Source organism: Actinia tenebrosa, unplaced genomic scaffold (genome assembly GCF_029948245.1).
Source record: "Actinia tenebrosa isolate PJP-AT-01 unplaced genomic scaffold, QUT_ActTen_1.0 PGA_scaffold17__23_contigs__length_9995812, whole genome shotgun sequence".
Taxonomy (NCBI): domain Eukaryota; kingdom Metazoa; phylum Cnidaria; class Anthozoa; order Actiniaria; family Actiniidae; genus Actinia; species Actinia tenebrosa.
Window position 1 is genome coordinate 4,676,903 of NW_028292577.1, and position 12,832 is coordinate 4,689,734.

Below are 12,832 nucleotides of genomic sequence, written 5' to 3' on the forward strand. Positions count from 1 at the left end.
TGCCATTCTCTTGAGAATTAATAAGACTCTTTGTTTGAGTTGTATCCATATTCGTATATGTCTATTGTCATACACAACTATCAACAAAGAAAGGATACTCTAGGCAATGACACGAGGAGCAGATACCAGATTTCGCTCTGTTGCCTTTGTAACTCGATTTCCAATCAGTTTTAATCCAAATATATTTTCCACTCTCCAAGACACACGATCTCTCAAACATACGCTTTCGTCGTCTCCGTCTCTCACTCGGGCCTAGGCCCCTCTCACACCTTCAACATTCGTTTACATTTCATTGTGGTATTGACCCAAATGCCTCGACTTGAAACAATTTTTTGAAGGCGATAGAGAGTAACCCTGATATCTGCCGATGGGAAACAGGGAAAACTTTATGCTCAAGGTAAAGACATTTCTTTAAATGTTTTTTAAAATGATTTTTAGGTGGTTTCTACCAAGACGAGCAAGCTCAATACCAGATCGTTTCTCATGGTTTAGGATGTAAACAGTGTCCCTTAGGAGCCTTTGTCAGCCCACAAACATCTCCTGGTCGTCAGAGTTCTGATTGTCAGGCCTGTCCAGATGGTATGTAGGGCGTCACTAGAGCACTTTTTTATTCCACTTCCACCATTTTCAAACGACAAATTTTTAACTCAGTCGGCAGTTTTATTAACTCAGTCGGTAACTAGCTTAATTTCTCACGTCTCATCTTTGGGGTCTCGGGCTTGACAATGTCTGGTACCTTAATGTGAGCAGAGCTTGTTAGGTTTCTGTTTTTCCCCTTCCGATCAATACCAAACACGCACATTCCAATTCGATCTAATTTAGATCAGCCCAGGGGTTGTTTATTATTTCAGAGGGAAAATGTTTCGTTAAATGCTTCCAAAGGTGGCAAAACTGTCAGGAAACATCAGGAAACATTTTTTCCGTGCGTCTTTGAAGCATGAAATGTTTCTGCCGCACAGCACAACGATTTTTGCGTCTTGGAAGCAAAATTTGTTGCACGCAGCAATGTTTAGCATGTGGCTAAATTGGGAAACATCGGAGAGACATGCACGCGGTAAACATGTTTCTGGAAACACGTTTCTTCATTTATCCAGGGCCTTTTTGATGCCCTGACAGATCATCCCAGAGATCATTAAGTTTTAATAAAGATTGATTTGAATTGGACCGCTCTCATCTGCAATTTTTTCGCTCTCTTCAAAGGAACTCGTCGAGATCGTCATGCACTATTCAAAGCCTGTTCTTGTCTTGAAGATCATTACCGTATCGATCGATTCAAAAAATGTTTCCCGTGCCCACGAGGCTACATGTGTACCAACGAGACCATCAATCTCTTACCTGGCTTCTTCTGGCAATGGAATTCTACAGAAGCTAAACTCACTTATACAAAGTTTTCAACAGAGTTACAAGTCCCAAAGAGAACTTATAACAAAAACGCGACTACGTTTGCATTAGGTATACCTAAGGCATACGCCTGCCCTGTAAGTGATGCATGCAAGGGGGGCTTAGAATCTGAATGTACTGTTGGCTACGAGGGTCCATTGTGTGCCGTCTGCAGCAGACAATTCTACATGCTGGCGTCTATTTGCCGAAGGTGTCCAACTCTCCCTTGGATTATAGCTCAGGTTACCTTAGCTATTCTAGTCTTGGTGGGTCTTTTCGCTTTCTTGTTCAAAGACAAGAAGGAAAAACGTGATGGTAGATCCCTTTCTGACATCATGACAAGCAGGCTTAAAATCCTGGTTGGATTCTACCAAGTGACTTCAGGAACTATCTCCAGTTTCTCATACGTCGAGTGGCCTGCTACCATGGTCAAGCTGGTTAGGTACGCAGAGATTTTCCAAATGAACCTTCTTCAAATCGCTCCGCTTCACTGCATCGCTGAATCTCTCAAATCGGATGCTCACGTCAAACTCTTGGCAATTGTAGTTTTCAACACTCTGGCAATACTCGCAGGGCTTGTTTACTATCATATAATGAAAAGACGAAAAACAAGACAGAATGACAACAATTCCATTCCGGGAAAGATCCTTCTTCAACAGCGATGTTACCGAATGGTTTTCCTCGCACTTTTCATAACATACCCCATGACTTGCAGCTATATCTTCCAAGTTCTTCCCGACGCTTGTCACAAAATTTGCACCTCTACCAACGAGAAGTTCTGCCAGTTTTATCTCAAGTCTGATTACTCTGTCGCGTGTGGGGGTGAGAGGTTTGAAGCCATGGGAATTCTTTCTTATACACTCCTCGTCTACCCTGTTGGATTTCCATCCTTGATATTTTTCCTTCTATGGAAATATTACTACAGGTACGAAAAAGGCAAGAACCAGAACGAACAAATACAGGCAAGAACCAAGATTGTGAACCAGAATGAGAGAAAGAATTTGAATCACGATGGTATTGTGCAGGGACTGAAATTCATATACGAAAACTATGCCAGTAACGTGTGGTTTTGGGAGATCATCGAGCTTGTTCGCAAGGTCATCATAACGTCTGTCATCCTTCTTGCTCATGCTGAAAGTCGTACATACCTTGGGATAACAGCCATAATATCAGGTCTATACGCCGTGCTGTTTGCTTACTACAAGCCAATCACAGACACCTTTGAACACTGGCTGCAGCTGACGTCCTTATTGGCTACCATGGTGAACATGATCGTTGGGATGCTATTGAAGATCCCTAGTGACAGCTTGTCTTCTAGTGTTAATACCCAGGTCGATGAAGTTTTTGTCACGGTTTTACTGATGATTGCTAACATTGTTGTGATCGCTATAATGGTTGGTGAGTAAGACTGAAACAATTTGAAACTTAATAATCGGAGTCAGGCGATTTGACTGAATAGTTAGCAGTCTAAATTGTAATTATTTCCTTTCTTCCTTTCTTCTTCCTTGCTTCCCTGCTTCATTGCTTCCTTCCTTCCCTGCTTCCCTGCTTCCGTGCTTCCTTGCTTCCCTGCTTCCTTGCTTCCCTGCTTTCTTGCTTCCCTGCTTCCCTGCTTCCCTGCTTCCCTGCTTCCCTGCTTCCCTGCTTCCCTGCTTCCCTGCTTCCTAAAGCTTCCTTGCCTGCTTCCTTGCGTCCCTGCTTCCCTGCTTCCTAAAGCTTCCTTGCCTGCTTCCTTGCGTCCCTGCTTTCTTGCTTCATCCTTGCTCTTTATATTCTTAGCTCCTTTTTTATATATTTCTTATTCTCTAGCCTTTTCTTTTTAGTTTTCAAATGGTAACATGACTGAATTACTCAGCATTTTAAAAATCTGCAGTACTTTGAAAGTTCAATTAGTGAAACATCCTTCAAAAAGAGCATCATTGTATTATACCAAGGTTTTATAGAAAGGTCATAGCTAATTTGTTTCTCATAGTCATCAGTGTTTCAATTTACAAATGATGACAAATTAACTCGAATGCCTCCAAAAATATAAACAATATTTTACCATTCAACAATTTACTTTATGTAGAATCAATAGTCAAAATTTTTAATTAGGCATGCACACACTTTTTGTTTTACGTTTATAGTTCGCTACATGGTAACGTTCCTACAGACTCTCAATTCCATCAGGAAGAACCCACATTGCTCCTTGTCCTGCTGTTTGTATCTTTTGCTGACGGTGAGTGAGGCAGGTAACGACATCTCGGGCATAGACAACAACGATGACCTTAAAACCTACCAAGATATGAACACGGGAGATGAGCAACCAGAATTGGAGATGACTCCTGTTGGACTTTCAGTTGAGTTAAAAGAGGATGACGAGAACGGCAAAAAAACTATGAAATAGGCTGTGAAGGAACTGCAAAGAAAATCGTTTTGTTGCTGCTGTTGATGACGTTTTCATTGCTGTTGCTGTCGCTTTTGTCAGTCTTGCTGCAGTTGTTATTGATACTGCTGCGGTTGTTGTTAAGTCTGGGTTTTTGCTGATACTGTTTTCGCGTATGACATTGTCATTGCTGTTGTCGTTGCTGCTTTTGTTGTTGCTACTGTTGTTGTCACTGTTGTTGTCATTAAGTTGGTCTTTTTTTAAGTTGGTGTTGTTGCTGCTGTTGCTGATGATGACGTTGTCATTGCTGTTGCTGCTGTCGTTATTAATGCTGCTGCTGTTGTTATTAATGTTGCTGCTGTTGCTGTTAGGTTAGGGTTGTTGCTGCTGCTGTTATTGCTGCTTTTGCTGTCCCCTTTTTGCACCACAGTGGAGTCATGATAATTTTCCACCAGTAGCCCCTTTACCTTGAGATACTCTTTCAGGGTGTTCATAGTGCACCTTTTATTCCAAGCTCTTCCAATCAATTCTCCATTAATGGATATTTTAAGCGGCTTAAGCTACTGTACTTGGGGTGGGAAGAGGCTGAAACGAGTGTATGAGATTACTGGGGAAATTGAGCTATGGACTCTTTGCCAGTAGTGCATGCAGTGTGGCTAGCCTCGCCTCTTCGACCAAGCAATCAAACGAGCGAACCAACTGAGATATGAGTTTATCACTAATCACCACCCAAAGTACAGCAGTGGTGAAGCCCAAGAACATAAATGCGCCTCTAGCAGCCATGGTATAGTCTATGTATGACACCGAATCAAGCTTTAATTAGTCTCGGTTTTGGAGAAAAAGCAAAAGCTGGAAAACCCTGGGGCTACTGCAAATTGAGCCTCGGGTAGAGTTGAAATTAAAGGCGAGCATTTTAACAAGAACCAACTAACCGACCAACGAACTAAGGGCTCTTTCCATTAAATCGAACCGATCGGTCTAAGCCTTAAGTTCTCATTGGTATTCGTTAGTTCTTACAACAGGACCAACGCGGCCCGAACCTGTTTTGAGAACTGACAGGTACCATCTGAGAACTAGCCGCTCGGACCGATCAGTTCGACTCAATGTAAAACGTTCTAACACAGTGACAAACCAATTAACCGATTGACCAGCCAACTAGCCAACCGAATAACCAACTAACCGATCGATCAACCAACTATTTAACTGATCGACTCATAAACCAACCGACTGACCAACCAAATAATCGACGCACCAACCAACCGCTAACCAACTGACCAACTTCTGGTTTAGAGAGTGTTTATCTATTCATTTGCTCAGTTCATAAATAAAATAATATGCTAATAATAGACCTATTTAGCTTGGGTGTAATGTTTACCCCTTTCAGACCACGTGTCATTCTCTTGAGAATAAGATTTTTTGTTTGAGTTGTATCCATATTCATGTGTCTTCTCATGTGCAACCGTTAAACAAAGAAATGATACTCTAGGGAATGACACATGGTCTTGAGAATAATATTCTTTGTTTTAGTGGTATCTATATTCACGTGTCTTCTCATGTGCAACCATCAAACAAAGAAATGATACTCTAGGGAATGACACATTCTCTTAAGCATAATATTCTTTGTTTTAGTGGTATCTATATTCACGTGTCTTCTCATGTGCAACCATCAAACAAAGAAATGATACTCTAGGGAATAACGCGTCTAGCATGAATTGGAAAAACATTTGCACCCAGGCTAAAAACAGGTCTAGCTAATTGCTAAAAACATGTAAACAAAGATTTGCCAATTATCAGGGGTGGATCCAGGAATTTGTTCAGGGAGGGGTGAATTGCACAAAGTTAAACTAGGGAGGGGTGCACCCATTAGAATCAAAGGGAAAAGACATTATTTTGCATTGGTTATCTTCGAAGTAGGGGCACAGAGTTGAACCAGGGAAGGGTGCGCACCCCCTGCACCCCTCCCTTCGATTCGCCACTGATTATAATAGAATTTAATACAAAACAATATAAATAGATCCAATAGTGGACAAACCAGATATATCCATGAAAAAGCACAAAAACTAAATAGCACTAAACACTTGTATTTTTTTGGGTTTCAATTTATCTCTTCGGCTTGGGTGTAATGTTTTCCCATTTCAGACCACGTCTCATTCCCTAGAGTATCATTTCTTTGTTTAACGGTTGCACATGAGAAGACACATAATATGAACTGTACAACTCAAACAAAGAATCTTATTCTCAAGGGAATGACACGTGGTCTGAAATGGGAAAATATTGCGCTAAAGCCTATGAGGTCTATTGTTTTATTGATGTAATTTTGTACTAATACGTCTGTACTATTACACGGAAATATGGATTGCATTCTTTTATGTTATATATGTTATACAAATAAACTAATATAAGCTAATGGAAACAATAACTTTCTCAATTGTGCCCTGGTGTCAGCTGAGGAAAGTACATGATAGTTTGCCGAGTCCTGTACAACCTAGAAAGAACAAAAAAGAAGCTGGAACAGGTACAGTTTTAAATGTTACTCTTAGATGCAAACTTGTGAAAAGATAGTATTAAACAGCATTTGTGCCAATCATTCACGTGGATGTGACGATGAGCAGAGGAGAAAGTGTTTTTGATGAAAACATTTTTTCAGACCCCAACCTAATAGTATTCATGTCTTTTGGTACCCCCCTTCAATCATTTAAAAAATCCTCCTAATACTCTCTTTGACCTTTCAAGGCCCCCACTAAAGAAATATAAATTTGAGGGCCCCCATTTTCTCCTCCACCAACCCTCCCCTTGCCTCCATGACTCAAATAATGACTCGCCCAAAATATGAAATAGAGGTAAGAAGAGCAGCCTGAGAAAAGAATGGCAAAAGGGTGGAAAAAATAATAATTTCAGACTTGAATATAGAGTTTCTTGAGCTGTGATTGGTTGAGCGAGCGGTGATTCTGAGACGATAAACACCGCTGGAGCAGTGAATATGAGGTTTTCCAAAGGGCCCCCCATTTTCTCCTCCACCACCCCCCTCCATATTCAACATTAAAATTATACTAAAATAATTATCCCCCTCAGGCTCGGTGATTATGGTGATATTTACCTCGCCGCTCGAAGACTCACGGCTTGGTAAATATTCCACCAATAATCACTTCACCTTCAGGGAATGACTGTTTAATATTTGGTATGTACCTGGATATTCTTCATCATGAAAGCAGCTTATGATCCATTCACATTCAGCTTTTGTTTCCATACTGAAATAGTTGAACATTGTTTAATAATGATTATATCCTTGACCCTTGAGGCAATGAGTTTTTGGAAAATTGAAGACAAAACTGATGTCTTCATGGCTTTGTTCATGGTGACACAATTAATATGCATGTAGAACGACATCAGTGACAAAAAATTCAGTCAGTTATAACAAGCCTGCACAAGCCATGGTTAAATTCTAGAGTCACTTACATTATTGTTTGGGAATGGTTAAGTTATATAATTAAGATTAACAATGATTGTCACAAGACCAAAGAAATGCAGCTTATTCACCTATTGCGCACTCTATTGCGCTCTCCAACGGGATTAATGAACGCTTTGCTTTTAACTAATCCACTCTTTTGTCTTTTGATTGTTTCTTTCGTTTCCTTGCCCACATTGTTTTTTTTTGTCTTGTTCTCAGTATATAAACACTCCTTTCTATCACCTCTCTCTTTTTTACTCCAATTAAAGACTAGCGCCCGAAATGTCAGTAAGTTTTTTCATCTTTTCACGGTGTAAAATTTACCCTTTTGTCATTACTGTTTCATTAGAAACACCGACGCAGCTCAACTAGTTTTTAGCTAGTTATCTCTTTTTATACCTGATAATTGCACATCCCAAACTGTTTCCCTGGACATCTCTTTCAATATCACAACTAATTACATTGCCATAAAGTTGAAGAAGCTCCCTTAGATCCTGAAAGGCAAAATCTTTTCTTAGTATTTGTTTAAGCGTGCATCAAGTGTCACCCAAAAACCTAGATAATGAGGCCCAACCACAAAAATCAACATGTGCGTTGAGTGTTGTGTGCATAGAATATTGAATGAAATGGTAGTGCGTGTGAGTGAAAAGTGTCCCCAATTAGTGTGAAAGTGCTAGAACGACTAGACACTTAAATGAAACTAGTGATTTATTTATTTCACAAAGCTAAAAAAAGCTTTTTTGCGACAAAATTTGGAGCTCTTACATGAATATCTTAATGAAAAGATATAACTAGCTAAAAACTAGTGTGAGCTGCGTCGGTGTTTCTAATGAAACAGTAATGATGAAAAGGTAAATTATACACCGTGAAAAGATGAAAAAACTTACTGACGTTTCGGACGCTAGTCCTTCGTCGGAGTAAAAGAGAAAGAAGTGGTAGAAAGGAGTGTATATATGATAGAATAAGACAAAAGAAACCAATGAGAGCAAGGTAGGCAAGGAAACAAAAACAAACAATCAAAAGACAAAAGAAAAGGTTAGTTGAAAATAAAGCGTTCATTAATCCCGTTGGGACTAAGAGTGCCCAATAGGTGAATAAGCCGCATTTCTTTGGTCTTGCGACAATCATTGTTGCCGTTAAGCAAAGAAAGACCGAAAACAATGAAGTCAGAAAGAGAATGGTTAGCTAGATTAAAATGGCGGGAAACTGGTTTGGTGGGATCGTTATTGCGAATATCATAAAGATGATTGCAAATGCGATCACCAAGACGGCGGCCAGTCTCGCCCACATACAAAAGATTACAGCGGGTACATTTAATACAATATACAACATTAGAAGTGGTACAAACAAAATGGTCAGTGATTTTAACAGTTGATTTAGGACCGACAACAGAAGTGTGAGAGACTATGTGAGGACAAGTATAACAACGTTTACGAGAACAGCGAAAAGTACCAGGTTCTTTGTTAGAGGGAAGAACTCCCTTGACCAAGAAAGAACGGAGATTACGATCACGTTTATAGGAAAAGAGAGGGCGGTTGTTGAAAATAGCAGAAGTGCGAGTATCAGAGTCAAGCAGAGAAAAGTTGCGGTTAACAATGGGTTTAATGGAAATGTTAATAGGATGATACGTAAGAGTGAAAGGAATGCGGTCATTAGAGGGACGAGTGTGAGGAGTGAGAGCGGTGGTACGATCAATAGTAGAAACTTTACGAATGGCGCGATCAATAACATGAGCAGGATAATTACGCTTAAGGAAGAAGGAACGCATCTCAGAACATTTAACAGAAAAATCAAGATCATCACTACACAAACGACGAAGACGAAGAAATTGCGAGAACGGAATTTCTTCGTCTTCGTCGTTTGTGTAGTGATGATCTTGATTTTTCTGTTAAATGTTCTGAGATGCGTTCCTTCTTCCTTAAGCGTAATTATCCTGCTCATGTTATTGATCGCGCCATTCGTAAAGTTTCTACTATTGATCGTACCACCGCTCTCACTCCTCACACTCGTCCCTCTAATGACCGCATTCCTTTCACTCTTACGTATCATCCTATTAACATTTCCATTAAACCCATTGTTAACCGCAACTTTTCTCTGCTTGACTCTGATACTCGCACTTCTGCTATTTTCAACAACCGCCCTCTCTTTTCCTATAAACGTGATCGTAATCTCCGTTCTTTCTTGGTCAAGGGAGTTCTTCCCTCTAACAAAGAACCTGGTACTTTTCGCTGTTCTCGTAAACGTTGTTATACTTGTCCTCACATAGTCTCTCACACTTCTGTTGTCGGTCCTAAATCAACTGTTAAAATCACTGACCATTTTGTTTGTACCACTTCTAATGTTGTATATTGTATTAAATGTACCCGCTGTAATCTTTTGTATGTGGGCGAGACTGGCCGCCGTCTTGGTGATCGCATTTGCAATCATCTTTATGATATTCGCAATAACGATCCCACCAAACCAGTTTCCCGCCATTTTAATCTAGCTAACCATTCTCTTTCTGACTTCATTGTTTTCGGTCTTTCTTTGCTTAACGGCAACAATGATTGTCGCAAGACCAAAGAAATGCGGCTTATTCACCTATTGGGCACTCTTAGTCCCAACGGGATTAATGAACGCTTTATTTTCAACTAACCTTTTCTTTTGTCTTTTGATTGTTTGTTTTTGTTTCCTTGCCTACCTTGCTCTCATTGGTTTCTTTTGTCTTATTCTATCATATATACACTCCTTTCTACCACTTCTTTCTCTTTTACTCCGACGAAGGACTAGCGTCCGAAACGTCAGTAAGTTTTTTCATCTTTTCACGGTGTATAATTTACCTTTTCATCATTACTGAATATCTTAATGAACAAACTCATAACTTGTCACAAGTAAGCCCACCCTCATTTGCATGGTATCGTTTCATGTACTTGTTGATGATACCCACAAGCTTGCTCAATGGATAATACCAAATTAGGCAGAGGTTCCTTTTTCAGTGTATAATAGTTAAAAACAATAAATTACTAAAACCCAGGTTATGAGCCAAGTGACCTTGGTAAACATGTTGCAAATGCCCCTCAAAACTTTGGAGATTGCATTTCTAGGGATCTCATTTTTCAAAATAATTTTGAGGGTCCATGGGAAACCCCCCTAGTTGCTCCCGCCTTTGCTACTAATTTGCAAACAATTTGGTCTGGCTATGGCCCTGAGGACAAAAGCCAATAAAGCAAAAAGACTCTGAGATAAGAGAAAGACGAAAAGGAAGCTCTGCTTACAGGACATACGTGGCCGATAAAAGTTTGGACTTGTTTGATTTTACAATAAGTAATTTTTTAGAAGAACACCCTACCTCTTCCAAGATAGCTTCTGGTAGGTTACGCATGACTATGACATACGAGTTATCGGACAGCGTGTTACTCTTGAAATTGAAGATAAAAACGTTAAAGCAATATACACAAACAGGAATGCAAATTATGAATTGGAAATTGAAAGAGAATGAATGGATGGATGGATGGATGGATGGATGGATGGATGGATGGATGGATGGATGGATGGATGGATGGATGGATGGATGGGTGGGTGGGTGGATGGATGGATGGATGGATTGATGGTTGAATGCATGTATAAATGGATGCAAGGATGGATGCATGGACAGATTTATTGATGGGTGGATAGATGAATGCGTAGATAAATGGATGGATGGATGGATGGATACATAGATAAATGGAGGGATGGATAAATATGTTGTGGATTGTTGAATAGAAGGAACGATGCTTACACAGATGTAAAACTTACTTTTGATAAAGATTGAGTTGGATTTTTGTCTCTTCCGCTTTCCTTACAGGCTTGCGCAAAGGAATGTAGGTCTTCTGTCATTTTATTGCTAGGCTCTGGTAAAGACTTTAATGAAGGCCAATTTGAATCTGTGTCTGTATATGATAATGTTGATGATGACGTAGTCTGACTTGTAGACTTCCTATTCTTAGCAGAATTCTTTGGTGAACTTGAAGGTGACTGTTTAGAAGATGATGCCACTGATTGTAGTGAAGGAAAATGGCTTATACTCTGAATGTAAAATAATAATAATAATGATAATAATAATATAATAATAATAATAACACATCAATATCAGTGATTCAACTGCAAATAGACAGCTTCAATATCTTAAAATTATGACTTGATGCAACATTTTTATTTTTCAAAAAGGGATTAACAAAGGTTTAGTTGCAAGTTGCATACAAAGCCCAAAATGCACAATGGGTAGTGTCATGCGGCAATTTCAGCGAAAATTCACAAGAACATGGAATTTCCCAAAACTGCCCATTTTCCGAGTGTATTTTTTTTTCTGTGCTGACAGCCCGGGGGGGGGGGGGGGGAATTTTGCCCGTTTAGGGTAGGGATATGCCGCTGAGCCCTGACCCTTATCCAAAGTAAAATCGCTGAAATTCATACCCTGTTCCAGAGCAAGATCGCTGAAAACCATAACCATTTCCAGTAGTGCTCAAATGGATACCCTGTTCCAGAGAGGAGAGAGCGTGATTTCATATACCCTTTCCCAGAGCGAGAGCGATTTTACTGAAAACCATACCCTGTTTGGCGGCATGTACCTGTATAGCGAATATAGGGGGGAACAACCCCCGGGGCTGACAGTATTCATGTAATCAATATGATACATTACAACATGCCACAATTAATGAGGAGAATTGCAACATTGATATGCTGCCCTTTTGTTACATCTATTGTGTTTCGTTCTATAGATTATAAAGCTGGTATTGTTTTTTGGTATAGGGATGTCATCTGCACACGTGCTGTATAAATCATAAGCTTATTACTTCGGAGATAAGCCATATTCATATACGTTCAAATCTTCACCAACCTATTTCAAAGTACCGGTAAAAAAAAGGCCAGCAAACAATCAGTGAAATACATACATGTAGTCCAATCAAATCTTTCCTGGTATTTTTATCCTTTGGTAGTCTTGCTGGCCCGTGTGACATAAATGAACGTAGCTCTCCTCTCCCCCTCCCCTGAGAGGCTGTACTTTTGTATTCTTTTTCTTTTACAACGGCAGCTTTAGGTAATTTTAATGATGAAATGTCTTGAGTGATGTTCATTTTTCCTCTTCCAATGCCTCTTATCTTCGTAGACTCTTCGGGAATTTTAGACGACGATACTTCAATGAAATAATCTTCATCCCAATGTTTATCCGCCATCTTGAAAATTGACAAAGAAATACACAGGAAACCCAAACTCGATATTTACCTTTTTAACCCGAATCTTATGATATTCTATATAATCGTTGTACAAAATAATGACAATATAAAATTCACTTTAAATATATGATTTTAGTTGTTTTTTTTCTCAAGAATTTACAAAAGAATTCTGTTTATTTAACCTTATTTCAGAACGGTGCAGAAGCGGGCTTCCTGTGGAAATAATAGCCATGGAAAATAGAAACTGTGGGGGGTAGGGTACAGAGGCGTTTTATCTAAACAAAATTCTCTTAAAATAGCTTTACTATTTATTATGTTTTTGTCCCTGTTCTTAAAGATTGGGATTATTTTGTGGTATGTTTTCTTTAGAATTTAAATATACGGAATAAAAAAAGTTGTTTTTAAACGTTGAAAAACCACATCTTGCTGGGAGGGGTGTTAGGCATT

At 39.4% G+C, this 12,832-nt stretch overlaps 2 protein-coding genes across 2 annotated transcripts; one reads left to right on the top strand and one right to left on the bottom strand.

Annotated features, from left to right (window-relative positions):
• The first annotated feature begins 1,207 nt into the window (after positions 1–1,207).
• LOC116294287 (uncharacterized) lies at positions 1,208–6,152 on the top strand. Its single transcript, XM_031701854.2, has 2 exons — positions 1,208–2,778; positions 3,507–6,152. The coding sequence occupies exons 1-2, from the start codon at positions 1,305–1,307 to the stop codon at positions 3,764–3,766; spliced, it is 1,734 nt and encodes a 577-aa protein (XP_031557714.2). The 5' UTR covers positions 1,208–1,304; the 3' UTR covers positions 3,767–6,152.
• LOC116294296 (uncharacterized) lies at positions 5,779–12,385 on the bottom strand. Its single transcript, XM_089031733.1, has 6 exons — positions 12,104–12,385; positions 10,968–11,237; positions 10,522–10,590; positions 7,593–7,687; positions 6,932–6,993; positions 5,779–6,230 (listed from the first exon to the last, which is right to left on the bottom strand). The coding sequence occupies exons 1-6, from the start codon at positions 12,383–12,385 to the stop codon at positions 6,187–6,189; spliced, it is 822 nt and encodes a 273-aa protein (XP_088887859.1). The 3' UTR covers positions 5,779–6,186.
• Between the last annotated feature and the right edge of the window lie 447 nt (positions 12,386–12,832).